The sequence below is a fragment of the Amphiprion ocellaris genome, chromosome 22 (assembly GCF_022539595.1).
Source record: "Amphiprion ocellaris isolate individual 3 ecotype Okinawa chromosome 22, ASM2253959v1, whole genome shotgun sequence".
NCBI classification, from domain to species: domain Eukaryota; kingdom Metazoa; phylum Chordata; class Actinopteri; family Pomacentridae; genus Amphiprion; species Amphiprion ocellaris.
This window is the reverse complement of record NC_072787.1, coordinates 14,209,589-14,231,824: the sequence shown is the minus strand read 5'-3', so window position 1 is coordinate 14,231,824 and position 22,236 is coordinate 14,209,589. Positions and strand designations below refer to the sequence as shown.

Sequence of the window (22,236 nt, the reverse complement as noted above, 5' to 3'; positions counted from 1 at the left end):
AAGTCTGCTCTCCAGAGCTTCCTAAAAACTCTCAAAGTCCTCTTCTGCTGCAGGTTGCTGTTGTAGAACTGTTCCAGAAAACCTCACTAAAACCACATGGAGGGGGCCTCAAGTAGTCGTCCAAATGAAACTGTACAAAAACCAAACTAGCACAACCCAAACGCTAAAGTCTCCTGCAGCCTACCAGAGAACCTCTGAGAACAGAGAATCAGGACAGGAACTCTTACCTTCTGGACAACCAAGAATACAGAATGTGTCTGACCAAAAACCTCTAAAGACTCACTACAGCCAAGATAAAGACACAACTCAGCTGTACGAAATCCACTAATCACTACACACATTAGCACCATGTGCTAACTGTGGCGAAAGAACCACCTTTACCAAGACAATTATCCAGTACAAAGCCCTAAAACACACCAAGAAACACATTAAAGACCATTTTACTGCTGGAAGCTGCAAGCCAATGCCTAAAGAACAAACTAAAGCAATGAAGCCAAACCCGGAGCAGTGGTGAAGAGAAGCAGACGAAATGTTTGTCTGCAGCTAAATAAAGCAGGAAGACACTGAGCTGCTCAGGTGTTCCTGATAACACCAAGCTGCTCAGGTGTTCCTGATAACACCAAGCAGCCACCTGGACAGCCAATAGGAACACAGCTTACTGGAAGTCCAGAGGGCTGGCTTAGTGAAGGAAATTTAGTTTAAAGTTGAAGCAGAAAGTTAACAAAGAAAGTTGAAAACCACCTTCTGATACCTGAAATCTCTGAGTTTTCACACAAAGAACACCTGAACATGTCAAACTGGTTCCATAGTAGAACCATCACTGTAAACACGTCATAGTATGGTGTGTTGCTCAAAAAACATTACAGCCCGGCTGTCTAGGGTCGCCGAGGAGCAACACAAAAACAGGACAAATGCTGGTTTCCAGGGGGTTAGGCGGTTATTTATTTGAAAGAGTAAGTTTACAACAACACAACATGTGAGCAGAAAAATCACAAAGTCTGTCTTTAGTTCAGCTGAAAATATTAGTTTTTGTCTTTTTTATTGACCAAACTTTTCAGGAAGTAGATGAAGAATAATTAAAGCCCTCATGTATTCGTCCAACTTATTTTGGATCCTTGTGGAGAATTTAATCGTAGAGTTTGTAAAGCTGTTGATTTTTTAGAGTCACATGGACTGTTTTGACATTTAATAACTGAGTCCTGAAATAAAATTACAGTTGTGGATTTCTGTCATTTAGTCTGGACTAAACAAATAACAGCAGCATAAATCTCAAACGTCATTATGAGGAGTCTGGATTGAGGTTTCTCACTTGATAATGATCAAAACATGAAATTTAGGTTGGTTTAAAGGAATATTCCACCTTAAATCTTTGAATGTTGACCTAAAAGGTTGGTTTCAGGAAGTATTCCATCTACAAGGTCCTCAAACATCCACCTTAAAGGAAAATTCCACCAAAAATCCTTGGACATGCACCTAAAATGGTGGTTTAACCGAGTATTCCATCCAAAATCCTCAAAGAGACCTGAGGGGCTGGTTAAAAGGAATATTCCACCTAAAACCTCAAATATAGACCTGAAAGAGTGGTTTAGAAAAAATCCTTCAATGTAGACCAAAAAGTTAGTATGGAGGAATATTCCACCTGAAATGTAGACCTGAGAAGTTGGTTCGGAAGAATATACCATCCTAAACATCCTTAAATGTAGACTAAAAGATGGTTTGGATGAAAATTCCACCTAAAATCTTCTAATGTAGACCTAAAAGGTGAGTTTAATGGTATATACCACCTAAAATTCACTACTGTAGACCTTGGAGGTTGGTCTGATGGTATATTCCACCCAACATCCTTGAACATAAACTTAAAAAGTTCATTCAAAGGAATATTCCACCTAAAATCCTTCAATGTAGACCAAAAAATCTTGGTGAAAAGGAGTATTCCACCTTAAATGTAGACCTAAAGGATGGTTTGGAGTAATATTCTACTCTAAAATCTTCCAATGTAGACCTAAAAGGTTGATCTGATGGTATATTCTACCCAACATCCTGGAACATTTACCTAAAAGGTTGGTTTAATGGTATATTCCCAGAAGAACCCTTGAACATCAGGCTTATTGGTATATTCCACCCAAAACACCAAGAAGTCAGTGTCAAGGAAATGTAGACCTAAAAGGATTGTTTAAAGGAATATTTCAAGTTATTCTCATTATTTAATACTCTGTTATCAGTCAGAACCCTGGCAAACTTATTTTCATCAGTATTTTTTAGTGGAAGTCACAAATAAAGGAGCTCTTGGTTTTTACCAGCGTTACTGAGTCAAAAGCTGCTGTTTCAGCACAGACACGTTCACATGCATCCACAAACCTCTCAGCACTCAAACACCCACAGACAGGAGGCCGGCTAGGCCGAGACTTGGCGGCGTCCTCAGACCCACGAGTCGGGGAGTCGCTGAACTTGTTGGTCCGGTTTGAAGGCCTCCGTGTGGTCCAGTAGAAGTCCACGTAGTCGGTGTTGGCTTTGAACCACAGCGACTGGCCGCCATCAGGTGGACCGGCTCGTCCTCGTAGGACTCCTCCTGTAGCCTTGAGGGGACCACAGGAACATTCAGTAGCTGTTGGAGTTCTTCCTGTCAGGCTCATGGTAGAACGGCTCTGAAGAATCTTGTACTTGTCTTATCTGGAACAATCTAACAGCCTAAACTGTTAACAGCCGTGTAAAGAAGCAAACACACAGGCATAGATTAGGACTCAAACTAGATTTATTTTAGAAAACAAATCAGCTTCGAGGCATTTGTTCACACGTGGCTGAATAGGAGGCCGTCCAATCAGATTGGAGGTCTTCACTCTGTAGGTTGTTTGTTTGGTGAGACTCTTGGACCTCCATCAGCTGACATGGATGTTTGATGGTCTTCCTCTCTAGTGCCAGATGATTCATCCATGAATTCAGCAACTACAGACTGAAATGAAGCTCATGCTGCCGTTATTGAATTCCTGCTCCAGATCAAATGTTCAGAGCTCACCTTGAATGCAGCCGTCTGCTGTCTGATAGTTTTTCTCATTGTAGTCTTCAATAAAGTCTTTTTCCTCATGTCAGGATGTGGTGAGACTCTTTCTCAGTCTCTGCAGACGTCCCTCATTGTGCATCTCCAGAGAAGAAACAGAAAAACTGGTCACTGCTTCAGCATCACAAACACTCTCCAGCATTGAGAGTGTTTTAGGAATTCATTCATTGTTGTGAACTTTGAAGGAGCAGAAACTTTACAGCTGCCAAAGATATGAGCTCCAATTCTGCATGTTTTAGGAAATGAAGTTCATCAAATGAACACTTGATTTTTGCTGATAACTCTCCTTAAATTACTGAAGAAATCCAACATAAAAACCTGTAAACTCTCAGGCAGCTTTTGTTAAAGTTTGTCTATAATTCTATCATCATGTTCTGTCAGGTGAAACAGTAACACAACCTGGCTTTTCTTCACTGCAGCGCTGGTTGGTCTGCGCATATAATACAAATCCTACAGCATGAGATGTAAAGATTTGGTTACAAATTTAACAAAAAACACGGCCAACAAAGAAGAATGCCCCTTTAAATTATAGTAAAATAAGTTTGCATTCATGCATTTTCAAGTCTCAGCAAACATGACCCTGCTTGATTAAAAGTGAGAGCTGTGCTTTTGGTGTCCCACTTGGTAAAGATTTCTGTGGAACTACAGTGAAACGATAAACCACTTGTGGGCAGGCCCCAGAACAGCTCTTATTAAAGACCTCATTGTTGACTGTTTGTTCCAGGTCATTTTGTTTCACTACACTTGAAAGGGACAGTAAAAACCCTGCAAGAAGAGGGAGACCCGGCCTCCGTTTGAGCGTGAATACAGCCCCTTCACTTTGCATGAATAAGGGGATGGCTCTGTGTTTCTAGGTCACTGTGTGTCCCTGAAATGCACACCTCACCATCCAGAGGGAGGGAGGGATACAAACAGAGCTTGACGTTCGACAACATCTCATTTGTATTTACCAGCGAGCTTTCAGAGATACACTCCCTGAAATTAAACACAGATGACAGTTGAGTTTCAAAGTGGCACAGTGACCAATAACCTTGATCTTATTTGAATGCGGATGACAGTTTCCACTCTTTGTTAACGATCCTCTGCTCCCTCTTTCTGCTTTGTTTAATCAAACAGAAATGCCAAAAAAATAAGAATGAAACAAAAACCTTGATCTCGCACTTGAAAGTCTCTTCACATCATCAAAAGCCTTGATCTGTCATTTTTAGGCCCACCATCCCCCACTCTAAAATGATCTCAGAGACGGACTGCAGGACAATATCGTCCTTCAAATGACAGCAGGGTGGCCATCTTGGCTCTGTTTCCTCATGCCATTCTGATTAGTGCTGGGTGAAACTGAGGGGAGCTGTGGAGGCGAGATAACACACATGAGAGATTAGTGGAAAACCAAAACAGCTACATTGTGGACATATATAGAAATTCTTTTATTGTTCTGTACATAGACAGCATGCCAAGGGAATTTTAAAATCAACATAAAGGTCAAAGGTCAGGAATGTAAACTTCTACTGTCTTTCGAATAAACTTTAGTTGGAGAACTATGAGACACCTCTCCAGTTAAAATCAAATTTACCTTTTTACAAGTAAACATGGTGTTTTTTAAATATTTGCTGGAAGGCACATTGTGAGCTAAATAAGTAATCATTACCACAGCTGAGCATGTCTCAAAAACACAGATTCAGATTTTCAGAGTTTCACACATATCCAAAGATATGAGGCTAATGTAAGTCACTATTTTACAAATTGCAGGTATACTGGTGCCAAAATCATGCTTTGTGTTTCTACAGACATTGTATTTACACCTGATATTAGAATATGTTTTCTCTCAATTGAAATTTGCTCCCATCACAGTATGTAAATTAACTTGGCTTAATTGAGCAACAAACGCAAAGCATCCCAGGTAAAGGGAAGCAACGCTGCTATGTGGGCTTCATGTTTTCCTCATTGCTTAATTCTTGGCCACACTAGCATTTGTAGAGTTTGCTTGGAATAGCAGAAAAAGACCAAATCAATCCTGTCAACTTGCACGGTGGGGCTTTGCAGGTATCATTATTCTACGTTAGACTCAACATGTATGTCTAAATTACTGCAATAAAATTATTTCTCAATATGGAACACAGCAAAGTTACTCCGCCAAGGAACACGGCGGAGGTATGTGATGATCGGCGTACATGAATCCATCTGTACACAACATTACTCAAAAACGGACTAACGGATTTGGATGAAAGTTTCAGGGAAGGTCAGAAATGACACGAGGACCACATCATTTGATTTTGGCAGTGATGTGGCTTACAGTCTGGATCCACTGATTTGTTAAGGATTTCCCATTGTGAGATAGCGGCACAGCGTCACTGTAACTATGACAACAAGGGAACGCCACATCATCTCCCTGCTGACGATCACGTGATTACGATTCTACTACAAATTCGCAGAGACTTATCTGTCAAAAATGATGCATGGAACAACTGATTAAATTGTGAGGGTGTTTCCGAGTCCCATTATTTCCCGCCGTCCGCTACATATTTAGGTCATGCAGTTCGGTATCTGTACATAGCGTACACATGCATAACACACAATTTTTTTATTAAAGACTTCATCCGTTGGAAATGATACAACAGGGAAGCCTTGGCAGAGTACTGCGCTCCCTGAGTTTCTTGTTTTATAATGTTTGAACAGAGTTGGAGGTGAGCTGGTGTGCTGGAGCTGCAACGAGTGAGGAGGTGTGATTGGAGAAGGCGGTTGGGACAACAGGGTAGCGTTACATCTAAGATATTTTAAGGTGTGGAAGAATTATTTTAAGGGGAACAAAAACTTAAAGGTGTAACTTTAATAGAAAGTTGATTTTCTACAATTTTAATCAATAACCGGAGAGGGAAGTAAAATTTTTGACTAACTATTATGTCCCTTCTTGCTTATGGCATTTGTTGTACAGTGTTATAGTTTTTCTATCCACTGCTTTGGCTCGTGTCTGTTGTTGAATCTACTGCAGCTGTGGCATCTGTTGCCTTATCCGGTGCCAGCTATCATCTGCAATACGCACACTTGAGATTTTATATCATCAATCATCCACGAAATGAGAGTTAGATTTATGTAATATAATCATCTACATCTGCAATCTTGGTTATTCATATCATGGTAACATGGATACATTTTCCATCTGTGTTCAGATAAGGCAACATTTTTTTTTTTAACTCTGTTGGTGTTTTGTACAAGTTGAAATGTGTAATTAGCTCCATTGGTATTCTAATTGATCAATTATCACATATTTTTTCAAAAAAGCACAAATGATCTTCAAATAATAATGGAGTTCTCATTTCTCGCTGAACAAAAAGACAATTTCCATGACTGCTGTCTTTGTCGAATACAATGAACAAGACTATTCAGACACATGAGCTGCCCTACATGCAGCAGCAAAACTATGAATTATGTGGGAAAGTACCACATTCTGCAATCTGGGGGCACAGTTTTGTATTTGTCTTGGAGATATGGAATGCAGATTATGTTTCATCGCAACCTTTTACACATTTGGATTATTGTGGCGGTCAATATGCAGCGCATGGCCAAAACCGCTGTGACACTCCCTCTATTAGCCTGTCGTTGCACTAGAGGTTAGAGACATGATTTACACAAACGGGGAAAGTCCTTAAAATAACAAAAATAAAATTATTTAATTTCAGGAAGACATTTAACAAGGCACAATAATGGTTTTGCTAAACTATCAAATATGTACAGAAGTATTTCACTAACTTAACGAAGCTTAAATATATGTTTGAAATGTCTGGAATATTGTTGTAATCTGTTTTATGTGGGACAGCATCTGCAACATACTTATGATAGACAGAGGAATATGGCAGCACTTCATAACAGCCATTAAAAGCCATTAGAAAGATAGACATCTCTTCATGCAGATGTTTAGTGGAGAAGCACTGACAGCTGTGAGTCAGACTAGAGAAGAAGTTACTTAATATTCATCATCCACATCTATTGTTGTAGCAAACACTGCAGCTTATCAGAGTACATACTCCATGTAATCACTAAAAGAGAAGAGCTCAGGTCAGGAGTCCCAGAATGTAAAGACCAGCCATGTTAAGCAGCAAACTAATATCACCGAGGACAAACAAGCAGTTAGAACGAGCCACTGAAATGAACACGGTGCACTAAGTGTTTTATTTTGTTCGGTCGTTGGCACAGACTCAGAGGTTTTTATCCTCGACCAGCGTGACTCAGAAGGAGGTGATTGTCAGGATGGAGGTTTTTTAGGTTTCCGCATTTTCTTGAGCTTTTCTTGTCTCACCGTCTCGCCCTCCAAAGAGGACAGCTCAGATATCCTGTGGATAAAAGAGCGAGAGGCTCCGACCATTGGGTCTGGATAGATCTGGCCTGTGTGGCGAGAGGAAAAGCAAGAGAGAGGGGAAGAAATGGAGAGAAGCATGGATATAATAATTTGATACATGAAATGAAAATAAAACACAATGATGAGTTACAGTGGTTGTCTTTAGCCTTAGTAGTGTCAAATACGTACAAAAGTTTTGGACATTTTGTTCTGTGCTTTACAGAAAGAAATAAAAATGTAAGTAGATCTGGTACTGTCAGTGTATTCAGTGTATATTCAGTGTAAAACTGAAAGGAAACCAGTGATGGGATTAAAATAGGAGAGAAGATTACTATGATAAAACTATACTAACCAGCTAAAGTACATATTATAATAAATATTTGTGAACACTCACTCAACAAACAAACCCTGAACTGATGGTAATGAGGCATAAGATCCATGCTTTCTGTTGTAAAAAAGGACGATTCCATAAAAAATGACATGCTTGCTTCCTATAAATCAATTTCATAAACACCTGTGCAGGTTGAAGGTTTACGTCCTCGTTTCACTTTCTAAGCACAGTGTGTTCTGACCTGTCGTGTCAAGACCACAGCAAATACCTGAGAACGGTCAGACCTTGTGTTTAAGTCTCCGGATGTCAAAACATTCAATAACTCACTTTTCTGATTGTCTTTAACAGTCGGTAGGTTGAAGGTCGGATAGTTCACCTTAGGCCTGCGGAACAGAGGGACAGCAGAAGTGGCACAGGTCTGGGAAGTAACTGAGAGAACTATTGATTGGCTTGGTTGCATTTAGTTTATAATGCCAAAAATACCTGCTGAGCGTGCAGTTCTTAACTGAGAAGGTGTTTCTGCCGTTGAGGACTAAAGTCGATGGAAAGAGGATGGCTGGATTCGTGTTCAGTTCGTATCTTTCAGGGTAGCTGGAAGACAGAATTCAAAACAAAATAAACATACTAAAAACCATTGGCTCTTGGGATAAATCCTTTGAATGTGATGCCTTTCTGTGTCAGAATTAATCGAATTTCATTGATATTAGCTCACATAAAAGACAAAATAAGTCTCTCAGAATTTATTAATAGGGTTACTAAGAAATATGTGAAAGTAAAAGCAGAAATTTGTCTTTTCACAGTGTTACTAAACTAAAAAAAACAAGACTAAGAGTGATAACTAATTGCAATAACATTGTATTACTGTGCAAAATAATGATTCAATTCCAGCTATAATCGCCCAACATTCCCCAAATATTAAACATTAAAAGCAATCAGCTGTTTCTTATAGATAAATTTTGCATGTCAAAATAATAATTACATCTGGCTCCTGTTTTCTTTGGTCACATTCGGGTAATTTGTCACATATGAGACAGTGATTTAGTATAATTATTGTAATCTGTGCTGCTGTCTCTATAAATATGCTAAGAGGAGTGCAGCTAGAGCTACTGGACTGAGTGACGTTAATCCACCGGTTACCCCAGGGTGAAGGGCCGCCCTGCATGGCTGTGGGAAAGCTCCTTGGACAGGCTTAAGGGATGCAGGTTACCAGTGCGGTGCACATGGTAGTCTCTTGGCAGTGGAGGAATCACTGTTCTGGTTCTCTCCAACCTCGCACCTGAAAACAGCAACATTTAGCCTTTCAGGGATTTCTCATTTGAACTCATTAATGCTCAAAAAAGTATAATTTAAAACAAAAAGGAACATAGCAGTGGTCTTGCATTATTAAATCCTGTTAATTGCAACTGTGAAGTCAGTGGCACGGTTAGGCCTCAGCCCCAAAAGTTTAATGAATAGATATTTTATGAACTATTAAAAACTAGCAAAAGCTCTCTTCATCTGTCATTCCAGTCACAGCAGATGGAAAATGGCACGATATACACGTCTTAAACACTGGAATACTTTCATTGTTCGAAAACCTCTAAATTGCTCACAAAAGTCCAAAAAAAAATGTTTCTGTTACTTGAAGTGTTTCATTACAGAGAGTGTCATTATTGCGCATACAGATGTTTCCACATATAGAATGTAGGCTCCTTAATGGTTAAAGTAACTAACAAAATACCCCCAAAGAGTTACAATGAAGATGCATCGTAGGATTTTGTTATAAGTTGCTGTAGTAGCATCAGTTATCATCAAGCTAAGCCTGGGCAGAGTTTTCAGTGTCTTTTGTCAAAAACATAGACATCAAATTTGCTGTGATTATTATTTACTTTGGATATCGCTTTGTGTGACCTTATGGATTTCATTTCGTCCCCTCACCAGAATGCGGATCTCTGCTCCTGGACTATTTAAAGACTTGGTCACCCAGATTATTGTTAAATAAATTTATGGAAACAAGCATTTCTAAGAAAATCATCGTAAATAAGATCAACTTTCTAGATGACCTGCAGCCAGTTGTGGTATAGAAAGAAGATGGAATGACCTTACTTTGCCTATAGCACAGTGTCACATACTTTTTTCTTAATTTTACTCTGAAATAATTTGACACTGGTTTAATTATCAAGGTAAGATCTATAGATTAACTGGGCTGGCTTAAGTCTACAGTGTGTCAAGATCCTAACAACATATCTGTAAGAAGGTATAAAATGTATAACTTGCTCTGTTTTTACATTTAGAGTTAGTGGAGTGAGGCCTGAGCTCATTGTATGTGATGACAACGCCACCTACTGGCAGTCAGTTTACACTTCAGCCACAATCCTCAAATATATGACATTTCTGAGTGAGAAAATAGAAGGAATCTAACAACAAATCTCTTCTCTGTTGTAATAATGAAGCTGCCATTCTGAAATCCTTACATTTTTTGTCAAACAGAAAGTGCCTCCCACAGATGTCCTTCTCTGGGTCATTATTCTCTGATTCCAGGCTGTCATCTTTGGTTAAGTTAGGCATACTGCAGACATGAGAGAGAAACAGATATCACCAATCAGGATAATGACACATGTTCTGTACCTTCTGTGTAATATTCCTGGAATATTTTCACAACTGTGATGCCATCTGGGATATTAAAATGACATGCATGTTCTCTTATTTTATGTGTAGCCACGTCTTGTATTACCAGGACTGTGAATTGAGTTATTATGATGGAAGTGAGAAGGTCCTGCTCTGCAAGAGGATGGATGTTTAGGATTTTGGTCGTGGTGCGTTCACGTTACCTTGAGACTCTCCTCCTTCCTCAAGTGCACCAGGTTAACTCATACAATTTACTACATACTGACGTCGTGGTTTTTTTTTTTTTTTTTAGCTCTTGGCAAAAATATATCCCCGTAGCTTACCCTTCAGCTATGAAGCCGCTCAGCAAGGTTTTCCCATCTCTGGATTCTAAAATAAACACACACGATGTTTAGCATCTCAGTGACATACCGTTAAGCTAGCAGAATGGATTTGCAAGGTTTATGGGAGGGGGGGTACTCTTACTCACTGCTCAAGGGTGGTATGACGGGAAATTTCCTTATTTGATTCTGTCTGAAAGCTGCATGTCCTCCTCCTCCTCCTGCTCCCATCCCGAAGTTCCTGTATGTTGGGTATCCAGAAGCATCAGGGCCGCGCTGGCTGCAACTCGAGCTTCCCTGTGAGATGAAAGCCTTTGCGGTGGGTATCGATGCGTTTACCTGGTAGGTCATCATGTTGGAGCTGCCATACAAACACCCACTGCCGGCATCACCCTGCTGTGTGCACGTAGATGCGGTGTGTGACCATGTTAGAAGGTAAACTGGTCCAGACTGAATGCTAGGCTGCAGCTCGCGGTGGGGGGAAAATGCTACCGAGGCACCGCGTCACCATGGAAACAGGCTTCATCAGCTGCCTGCAGTCGTTTTTCATGATGTGTTCATATTTAGCTCCACAATATGTCATTTAATGTCTTATTCAAGGCTCCACAGAGGAGGATCTGGGATTTAAGTGTAGTCAGAATAAAAGAAATTCACTGTACAGAACGTTTTCACATCGTCCTGCCTTCATACATGAAGTCTATTTAGTGTTTAGCTGGCCAAATGCATTTAAAACAGTCACATCGTCTTTAAATTCTTATTTCTAGAACATATTACAACTATTTATATGCATCACCGCGCAAAGCTAAACACTGCCTCATATCTGGACATTTGTATGTTCATAAATACTTACTTTAGGTATCAATAACATTTTTATACTTTAAGCAGGGGTGTCAGCCCAAATTGATCTCAAGTGGGCCCTACCAGTAAAATCACAGCATAACCTATAAAAAACTTTCTCAGTGCAAAAATTTACAATTCTGGAAATGTTCATTTAATGAACAACAATTGTTACAAAGAAATACGAACCTGCAATTCCTTAAGAAAAGTTCAATTTCAACAATTTGATGCCTCATTTTATCATTTAAACTTGTGCATTACAATTTACAGACCACTATGTATCTACAAAAGCACCATTTAGTCATAGATATTTGGAACTGAATGATAGAATAGTTTTTGATCAAAACAACTTCTCAAGATCTATAAATGATTTCAAATCTCTAATTTTACACATTTACAATTTGCAGTTGTCTTCTCTGTAATTTTAACACTTGGACCCTCTGGCCGGCCGATTTTGGCACATGGGCCGTATGTTTTACACCCGCCTTCAAGGAAAAGGCGGCTCTGCTAAAACCCTGAGCTTAAGATAAATTCTCTGGACTCCCTCTACAATATAATATTGCAAAGTCCTGACCTTACTATGCAAGGTGCCCTGAAATGACCTGTGTTGTGAACTGGTGCTATGTTTAGTGGCATAGAATTAAATCTGCAAAATGCCAACTAATTTGCTTGAGATAACGCTTAATGCATGACGCATTTACACATGAACGACAAGACCAAACTGTTTTCTTCCACGTTTTATTGTACACTTTTAGTCCTTTGAAAAACCTGAAAAATGGACAAAAAAAGACACTGTTAAAATGGAGAAAATGCACAAAAAGCTTCATGATACATAATATCAAACAGAAGTTACCAACTCAGTAAAATGACAATGAAACACTTTTTCAAACATAATTTATACTCTAAGTCTTAGCAATACATCTGTAATAAAATCACTACCACACAGCTTCATGTGTCCATTTGTTTTCGAAACAAATTTCATCACATTTCTCCTTCACTGTGACGGAATGAAGCATCTCTAGTGGATGATTTAAAGCTTAATGGCTCAGATGTGGTTTCAGACATAATTGGCTTATTTTCAGCTGGTTTTCACCATAGTCGATAAGATGGGGAAAAAAGAATATGCATCATTAACCACATCTGATAGACACCATCTGCTTTCAAGACCTGCTAAATGTTCCTACAACTCACCATCACTTCAGTTCATCCTCCTGATCATTCTGTTGATCTGATCCTCCCTGTTGCCGGCGTCTCCTCCCTCCACAAAGTGTGTGGTCTTCTTGTTCATACCACCACGGGGTGACGACAGCTTGAAGGGCCACAGGAAGTTGTTGGCGGGCTTGAAGTTCTTTCCAACTGTGTAAATCTCATGGATGAGGTCCTCCACGCAGATGATGCCGTATTTGCCTGCAGGTGAGAAAGCAACGTGTTTAATACAATTAATTGCATTCCACTTTTTAGAATCAAGTCTACTTGAGACCAGAAGTGTTTAAACATTGAGAAAATCTAAGCACTACACTATGTTGGACTTCAGAGCATTTTAAAACCCTGGCTAGAGGAATTTACTGAACCCTAACATTTCAGATGGATGTTGGTAGAGAGCTGCAGATGATACCAACACTTTAAAGCTTGTTTCTCTGTGAGACACGTAATATTAATGCTTTGTGTAGGAGGTTCAGTGAAACGAATACCACGCAATTGGGCCTGTCCAAAGCTTTGGAATTATGTGCTGCAAAAAGAACTTCACTGAGTCTGACAGTTTATAAGGTTTTGTAACTAAAATATTCAGCATCCCAGTTAGTGGGTTTAGAAAAGAATCAAGAAATATGGTGATATACACTGAAGAGGATATCAAAACTATGTCATCATTTTCTCCACATACCAAGCAATTGTGCAGGTTAATTTCACAAGTACTATTCTCCAATCACAGCCTGACTGAAAATGTAGTATTTTCTTTAATGTTTTCAATGATGCGGTAAGTTTTCCAGGTAACCAAAGGTATTGTTCTAGCTGGATTTGAAGCCCTGAATCTTTTCATGGCACAAATAGAAAGAAAGCCACAAAATAGCCAATAAGGATCAATTTATCCATTAATATGTCTGCTAAAGCTGAACAGCCAATATTTTATCTTTTGACACCATATTCAAATAGGGCTGAACAAGTCTGACTAAGCGCCTACCACTGGTAAATAACTATCTCCCAATATTGAAGTGCTGTTACACTAGCATGTGGTTTCAGACACAACTGGCTAAGTTTTCAGTTTTTTTCTCACCAGAGTCGATAAGACGGGGAAAAAAGTGTACATCATTAACCACATGAAGGATGAGGCCTTAATCTAACAGTAGAAGGCTATAAATCCTTTGTAAAGTTTTGCTTCACAGCAGCAAACCATAGCGTTAAATTATATCAGGAGCATGTCCTAATTAAAATTTCAGAAGCTCAGACAGAAAACGTGCCCTCTGTTGAATTATCACCTCATCCTGAGAAATAAGATTCATGTTGATGTTGACGGGTTACATGACGTTATTTCTAGAACAACCTGTACCTCATGTACTCGCCTATGTATTAACTGTGTTTTTGTCAAGTAAAACGTATAATGTGTCATTACCGAGGGCCTTCTCCACCAGAGCGTTGTCTGTGAGGGCGATGCGCTGTTTCCTCATCCTGCCGTGGCCACGTTTGTAGATGAGCTCACGCACAGACTTCAGGTTGGGGTACCTGGGGCATCGCAGATCACAGATTATGTAGTTAGTTCACATCAACCCCAAACAAATTAGGTCCACAGCAACATAGCAAGTTCTGCTTATATATATTTCAAAAACAGTAACAGAGACTTTTAAAGAACCCTCCCTTTTCCCTCATTTTGGGCTCCCAGACAGACTTGGTTGAAATTTACCATGCATCATAAACAATAAGCATTGATGACTAACCATGTAAACTGTGACTTTTCCTGCTAAATTCAATATAAGAAGTCTTTACAAAGGCTTTAAAACAAAAAGCTCATCTGACCACCTAAAAACATGTAGGACTTTGGGTCATGTCCCAATCAGAAAGGTTTTCAATCAACAGTACAAACACCTGATCGCTGAGTAAACTACTGCCAGAGGTGCTACATGGTTGAAAATTTCAATATCTAGAACACAAGGCAGAAGTTTTTGTGACTGAACATATATTCAAACTACACATGTACATGTATGCAATTAGACTCCAGATATTTACTGAAATATGACACTATATCTATTGTCATTGCCACATTTAAATGACAGATTAGGAAACTTGTCCAAAAAAACGCACTCTAGTTTCAAGGTAAAAATTTTATGTTCTGGTATGAATTTTAGAAGAACAAAGCCTTTAAGGTGCATAAAAGCAAAGCACGTATCTGAAGAAATTATTCTTGTACTAAGCAGCGTTCACATCCAAAATGTTCAAGCTTGTGTTAAGATACATCATCACACAGTGTAAAGAATCCAGATTGGAAAGATTCCCATTTCTATTGTTCATGCCTACAAAGTCATTTAAGCTTCCCTTTGGTGCACCCTGCTTTTATCTCCGGCAGTTAAATCTGACATGAAGTTTATTTGTCTATAAATTGTTTAATAATTAGTTTTCCCTGATATATAAAGTCAACACAAGAGCCCCAAAAAACAACATGCATTAAAAGCCAGGAAGGAAAACAATATATATTGCCTCCATTGTCCTTGCAGTGGACATTTCTACTTTGTCAATAAATTCACATCACCAGATCAATTTATATATGAACCACAAACAGAATGAAGAACTTAATATTTTATCAAAATAACAGATGTATAGACTGTGGGCACTGAAAGGAATGTGGTTTCAGACAAAACTGGCTTAGTTTCAGTCAGTATTCACCATGGTCGATAAGATGGGGAAAAAAGTTCAGCATCATTAACCACATTCCAGACAAAACATCCTTTTACCCATGTAACTCTAATACTACTTGAATATCAGCCAAACCCCCGTTTATGGACTCAAATATTCAACACTGCAGGACCACAATCAAACAACAATAACAATCTTACCCCCAAGCAATGTAAGGCTCGGCAATCCTCAGCATGTTGATGGAAGCCTTGTTCAGCTTGACAAACACACCGTTGAAGATCTGACGCAGACGGAGCAGCTGCAGGACTTTGCGGACCTTGGGGCTAACGCCATTGATACTGGAAATTAAATAATGATTGTGATTAGCATTCAGACAGCCATGAGGACACGGCTTTCAAAGTACAGTATTGATTGTGGTTTCAGAAAATAATTGGCTTATCTTACAAATCTATATCAGCATAGTCGATCCGTCGGGGAAAGAGTGTGCATCATTAACCACTGGAGAGCTTTTACAAATCTGACACATTTACATGGATTGCTTCAGTAAACAAATGTAGGCACAAGTAAAACCTAAATAACATAACAGTAGCCCCTAAAATCCCAGCTAATTATTTACCTTAAGTGACAGAAAAACAATAGAGACTTAACTGCCTCACATTCTGTAATATGCCAATCATGAAAGAGCAACTTGAAACTGATTTCAGTTATACCATGCAAGCTATGGAGTTACTGAAAATTGAAAAACAGAGGCAATTTAGAGCAAAACTGGACATTTTAAATTAGTAAGAAGGCAACAAAACACAGCATGCGAGCATGACCACGTCTACGAAGAATAGCAATCCATGTAAATGCAACAGGAACAGTTCTCGCTCCGCACAATGGGTAGTACTCACCCTCTGATCCTGATGACAAAAGCCAGTTTGGGCTCAGATGGCACATAGTAGTTTCCCACTTTGCGAGCAGTACGGGCCAGACGGATTTCACGCCTGTACATCGACCTGTACTCCTTGTGGTACTTCTCAGCCCTCTTGTAGATTAATTTCCTGGTCACCTTGCGGGCCTGAATACAGCAGGAACACACGTTAGAGAACCTACTGACATGTTCGCCATACGGTGATTTAAAATAAAAAAAAAACGTGCAACTGAACCTACCTTTTTCTCAGCCAGCACCTTCTTCACACGCATGGCCTTCATGGCCGCGAAGGCCTTTCGCCTTTTCAAAAGGCTCTCAGGGACCGACGGCACCTTTTTTCTGTGAAGAGGTATTTTAGAAAATCAGGACTACATTGGCCACAAGTTAACCGCAACAAATATGGACATACAGTTGAGTTGTTAAACGGAAATGTCTCATCATCGCCGCTGGTAGCTGGCTGCTAACTAGCTAAAGTCAATTGCCGGCTTCCATACAGTGCTCCATTTGTGCTCCTTTATAAACAGTCTACATTACTAGAGATGACTTAAGAGTAGCAAAAAGCCAACAACATATTCAAATAGTTTATGTCTTTAGTTTTCTCTCATTTTTTAAGCACAGTTTTATACTTCTCCAATGCACGTAGGCTAAATAGACAGCCATGTTGTACCGGATAGGAGACACTATCTGTAGAAAGTGATCGTAATAACCCTAAAACTCAAAATCCGTAACAATACTGCTATTATATTAGTGTATACTAACTACGCAACTTATCCATCTTGTAAAATTTCAAAAGATTGCTAATTTAATACTGGATGTGCTTTGATTTCAATACGGAGGCAAACACTCACTCTGCGTCCGCCATTGCGATCACCGAGAAAGAGAATTTTTCTTTTGCGCATGTGCGCGTTAAAGGATTTAGGCCCTCCAGGGAGTGTCCTTCCAGCTGCCTGACTAATAATTTTCTTTCAAGCTAATGCTCCCGAAATATTTTAAAATTAAGCGAAGCAAGGCTATAGTCCACTTAGAGAATTCTGTTAGTTACACGCCCCTAGATAGTGATGGCTGATCGAGGCTTTGTTGAAGCTTCGACACTTCATTCAAAACATGGTTCATTACTCGAGGCCTCAATGACACACAGTGCTCGAGTAGGACATCTAGTGGTCAATAGTATGAAGTGCAATCAAGACGTGGTCGGTTCATGGATTGTTTTGGATTTGATTCGCCATGCACACATTCCTGTTTGACTACACTGGACACAAAAATAATATTACTAGTAATAATAATGACAATAACTATTGAAGAGCACGTTTCTTATTTCCCATGTTTGTCTGTATCCCTATATACTCTTTGCTTATATTCTGTGTTATGAAACATTTAAACGGTGCTGCTACATTCATGAGATGCTCTACAAATACAGACTGATGTCATTTTCACATGGGGCTGGTGCAAATAAAGATTTTATGGATTATTATGGATTTTGGCAAAGTATGTCTTGGGGTTTATTGGTAAAGAGGTCAGTAAAGAGGGTGTGCTTATGTAACTGGTTATGAGGTTTTATTGAGAAATAATTTATCAACAGTTTTGGGACCACTGTTCCCTCTAAGCTGTGCGCGATACTTTTTTTTTTTTTTTGCGCATTTATCATCTATTTTTTTTGCCATTTTCGAGTTTTTTTTTTTAACTTGAGTCTCGACTCGACCGTTTTTCTCAGGAGGCTGGACTTCAGCCTTTGTGCTGGAGGGTTGAACCCTCACTTCCAAGACTTTCAAAGCCTCCAGACCTCCCGAGTCCTCAGGACCTGAGCTTTCACACAGTCTGAGGGCTGAAATTTTCTAAGTCCCACAGTAGTTCTCTGTTAGATTGAACTTTCAGACAGTCCAAGGACTGATATCTTCTAAGTTCCTGAGTACTTCTCTGTTAGTTTGAACCTTCACACAGTCTGAGGACTGAAATCTTAAAAGTTCTTGAGTAGTTTTCTGTTAGTTTGAACCTTCAGACAGTCTGTTAATGTTTCGATTAAATCTTTAAGGTTTTTCTTTTTAAATGTTTTACCACCTTTTAATGTTTAATTTTCTTTTTAAATCCTTCATTGTATTTTCAGTGTAATTCCTATTTGAACTTTTATTGTCTTTAAGATATAATTTTCTAATTAAACATTTAATTAAATGTTTTGTCTTTTTTGGATAGGTGTAGTGAGAGACAGACAGGAAACGGAGGAAAAGAGTCGGGGGAAAACTTGCAGCAAAGTGCCACTAGCGAGATTCGAACCCAGGACGCTGTGTCAGGGACCAGCCTCTGTACATGAGTCACCCGCTTAACCTGTTGAGCTATATGGGCACCCATGTTTTGTCTTTTTAAGGTTTTAATAATCTGATTAAATGTTTTGCATTTTTAAAAATGTTTAACATTCTTCTTGTTTAATTGTATTTTTTAAATGTTTAATGATGGAAAATACTTTATCTGTAATTTCTAATATTTGTATTTTAAAAATTTTGTTTAATTTCATAACGACATGTATTGTATCGTGTTGAATTATCTCATTCCATATTTTGTCTGTTTAATAGAGGTAAACATTAAATTACATTAAATTATATTAAACAGACAAAATATGGAATGAGATAATTCAACACGATACAATACATGTCGTTATGAAATTAAACAAAATTTTTAAAATACAAATATTAGAAATTACAGATAAAGTATTTTCCATCATTAAACATTTAAAAAATACAATTAAACAAGAAGAATGTTAAACATTTTTAAAAATGCAAAACATTTAATCAGATTATTAAAACCTTAAAAAGACAAAACAATTAATTAAAAAATTAAATGTTTAATTAGAAAATTACATCATAAAGACAATAAAACTTCAAATAGGAATTAAACAGAAAATACAATGAAGCATTTAAAAATAAAACTAAACATTAAAAGGTGGTATATGTACATATAATTTAATTGTATTTAATGTTTAACTCTATTAAACAGACAAAATATTGAATTAGATAATTCAACATGATACAATACATGTCATTATGAAATTAAACAAAATTTTTAAAATACAAATATTAAAAATTACAGATAAAATATTTTCCATAATTAAACATTTAAAAAATAAAATTAAAGAAGAATATTAAACATTTAAAAAATGCAAAACATTTAATTAGATTATTAAACCTTTAAAAAGACAAAACATTTAATTAAAAAATTAAATGTTTAATTAGAAAATTACATCTTAAATTTCTTAAATCTTTTTAACAACAACATTTTTTTTAAAGTTTTATTGTATTATTTGTTTTTGTTTGATTTAATTGCTTTTTGTTATGTAGTTTATTTCTTTAATCTTCTTTTTCTGTCAAGATTTTAACCCCAACCTTAAAAATGAAATAAACCCTTAAATCATAATGAAAATACTTCTGTTGTCACAGTCATGAGTTAGTCATTTATTCAGTTTATCAATTCAGCTTTATTTGTTTAGCACCTTTTACACAGATGACAAAACTAAACAAGCAAAGAGAAAAAACTATGATTAAAACTCAAAAACATTTAAAAAAAAAAAAAAAAAAAAAAAAAAAACATTTAACATGGTAATAAAATATGTTGTGTCCAGGGGATGGAGGGAGTTTATTGAAGTCTTCTTGGGCTCACATGGGAAATCATTTAATATTTAAACTTGATATTCAGTCTAAGGAAACTGCAGAGCGACAGAAGAACCAACAATATCTCCTGTTTTCTCCTTTAATGAGTCGACTCTTGTGCTTTCAGACCAAAGAACTACAGACTCTTCACAACCTGCTCAAACTCTTGGTACAGGACCTCACCACACGGGTCAAGAAGGTTTCTGTCTCATTTCTACTGTGAAGCTCACCTTCTCCTGCTCAAACTGCTGACAAATGTTTCTGCTGCTCTAAAGTCTGGTCTCCAGAACTTCCTAAAAACTCTCAAAGTCTCTTCTGCTGCAGGTTGCTCTGTAGAACTGTTGCAGAAAACCTCACTAAACCACATGGAGGGGCCTCAAGATAGTCGTCCAAATGAAACCGTACAAAAACCAAACTAGCACAACCCAAACGCTAAAGTCTCCTGCAGCCTACCAGAGAACCTCTGAGAACAGAGAATCAGGACAGGAACTCTTACCTTCTGGACAACCAACACTGGTTCACAAACAAGAATACAGAATGTGTCTGACCAGAAACCTCTGAAGACTCACTACAGCCAAGATAAAGACACAACTCAGCTGTACCAAATCCACTAATCACTGCACACATTAGCACCATGTGCTAACTGTGGCTAAAGAACCACATTTACCAAGACAACTATCCAGTACAAAGCCCTAAAACACACCAAGAAACACATTAAAGACGATTTTACTGCTGGAAGCTGCAAGCCAACGCCTAAAGAACAAACTAAAGCAATGGAGCCAAACCCGGTTCTGTGGTGAAGAGAAACAGAGGAAATGTTTGTCTGCAGCTAAATAAAGCAGGAAGACACTGAGCTGCTCAGGTGTTCCTGATAACACCAAGCTGCTCAGGTGTTCCTGATAACACCAAGCAGCCACCTGGACAGCCAATAGGAACACAGCTTCCTGGAAGTCCAGAGGGTTGGGTTAGTGAAGGAAATTTAGTTTAAAGTTGAAGCAGAAAGTTAACAAAGAAAGTTGAAAACCACCTTCTGATACCTGAAATCTCTGAGTTTTCACACAAAGAACACCTGAACATGTCAAACTGGTTCCATAGTAGAACCCTCATTGTAAAAACGTCATAGTATGGTGTGTTGCTCAAAAAACATTAGGACCCGGCTGTCAGGGGACAAACATGTAAGAAACATGAGAACAGAGAGAACCCAACCAGTAGGTCACAGTTTATCATCCCCCAGTCATCTCCTGAAGTCCATATGGTGAGAGACATCAGTATATGGTTGTTAATTTACCAGAGGATGCTTATAATCATGCTGATGTGGTCTGTACTCTACACTATTTTAGTGACTCAATAAATGCCTAAGTTGTTTTTTTTTTTAATGCTTTTCAGTTTTTAATAAACATTTAAGAGCCTATATGTAATCAATACATGGCCTTTGCCTATCTTAAGAAAAATTCACTCAGAACTCTGATATGTTAACAGTACTAAATAAATCAATAAATACATGCATCCACACAAAAATAAGTTAATACATTAACTGTGTTAAGATAAGATTTAGATTTTTAAAAAAGTTGTTTATGTTTGTGCAGAATCCAGTATTACTCACTGGTTGGTCATTACATTTTGTTAGTTTGATTTCACTGTTTAAAATGATGCCACCTCTTTTCAGATAGAACCTGTGATAATAAAACAATACAAAATTTTTAGTTCAGTGTTAATAAAGCACTTAAAGCTTTAAGTATGGCTAAATGCTTTTTTCAAAATTAAATCTATCACTCCTTAGGTGGTAGTGGCCCCAAGTTCAGTAAAGTTGGAAAGATATTTACAGATTTGGACTTCCAGCATCAATAACTCATTAGATATAGGTTGTCAAAACATAAACGGTGCCTCTTTCCCATTGTTGCAAGGCAGACAATGTGCTACAAGCCCAGTTTTATCAAAAGTAGCTGTCTTTCAAGCTACAGAAATAACATTGGTGTCTATGGAGTGAACAGGGTCCGTCTGCAATTTGCAAAACCGCTGCAACAGTAAAGAGAGACAAATATTCAATAACTTCACTCTTATACATTGTAGTGTTGTGCAGTGTAGTGTTAAGACGCACCTTTTCTCCCTGGCTTTTTAATCATCAGATGTGCTGAATATGTTATTTTATTTGCATAGTATAATTTATGTTTTTATTCTATTTTTATGACTTTGCTAATTTTAAAGTTATGTGTCATCTTTCAGTGTATTGTTGTGAAGCACTTTGGGCTTTTTTAGTTGTAAATGTGCTATATAAATAAAGTTGACATTGACATTGACATTGACATAGTGTCACTAAAATCACTGCAGCCTTCAACTGGCTCCTGTTGACAAAGTGTTTTAACAG

The 22,236-nt window shown here is 38.1% G+C and overlaps 2 protein-coding genes and 3 non-coding genes across 5 annotated transcripts; all 5 read right to left on the bottom strand.

The window, feature by feature from the left end:
- Window positions 1–6,692: 6,692 nt before the first annotated feature.
- Window positions 6,693–12,053, bottom strand: si:ch211-171b20.3 (uncharacterized). The gene is made up of 7 exons (XM_023276095.3): window positions 10,793–12,053; window positions 10,647–10,692; window positions 10,170–10,264; window positions 8,854–8,992; window positions 8,200–8,307; window positions 8,044–8,099; window positions 6,693–7,432 (listed from the first exon to the last, which is right to left on the bottom strand). The coding sequence occupies exons 1-7, from the start codon at window positions 10,995–10,997 to the stop codon at window positions 7,293–7,295; spliced, it is 789 nt and encodes a 262-aa protein (XP_023131863.1). The 5' UTR covers window positions 10,998–12,053; the 3' UTR covers window positions 6,693–7,292.
- A 149-nt stretch (window positions 12,054–12,202) lies between these two features.
- On the bottom strand, window positions 12,203–17,141 carry rpl7 (ribosomal protein L7). Its single transcript, XM_023276086.3, has 7 exons — window positions 17,085–17,141; window positions 16,476–16,575; window positions 16,217–16,383; window positions 15,524–15,661; window positions 14,089–14,198; window positions 12,672–12,887; window positions 12,203–12,248 (listed from the first exon to the last, which is right to left on the bottom strand). Exons 1-6 carry the CDS (start codon window positions 17,096–17,098, stop codon window positions 12,679–12,681), a joined length of 738 nt encoding a protein of 245 aa, XP_023131854.1. The 5' UTR covers window positions 17,099–17,141; the 3' UTR covers window positions 12,203–12,248; window positions 12,672–12,678.
- On the bottom strand, window positions 12,529–12,621 carry LOC111572420 (small nucleolar SNORD12/SNORD106). The gene has a single exon (XR_002746473.1). It is a non-coding gene; the product is annotated as a small nucleolar SNORD12/SNORD106 (small nucleolar RNA).
- LOC111572421 (small nucleolar SNORD12/SNORD106) lies at window positions 13,706–13,798 on the bottom strand. Its single transcript, XR_002746474.1, has one exon. It is a non-coding gene; the product is annotated as a small nucleolar SNORD12/SNORD106 (small nucleolar RNA).
- Window positions 15,309–15,400, bottom strand: LOC111572419 (small nucleolar SNORD12/SNORD106). The gene has a single exon (XR_002746472.1). It is a non-coding gene; the product is annotated as a small nucleolar SNORD12/SNORD106 (small nucleolar RNA).
- Window positions 17,142–22,236: the final 5,095 nt, after the last annotated feature.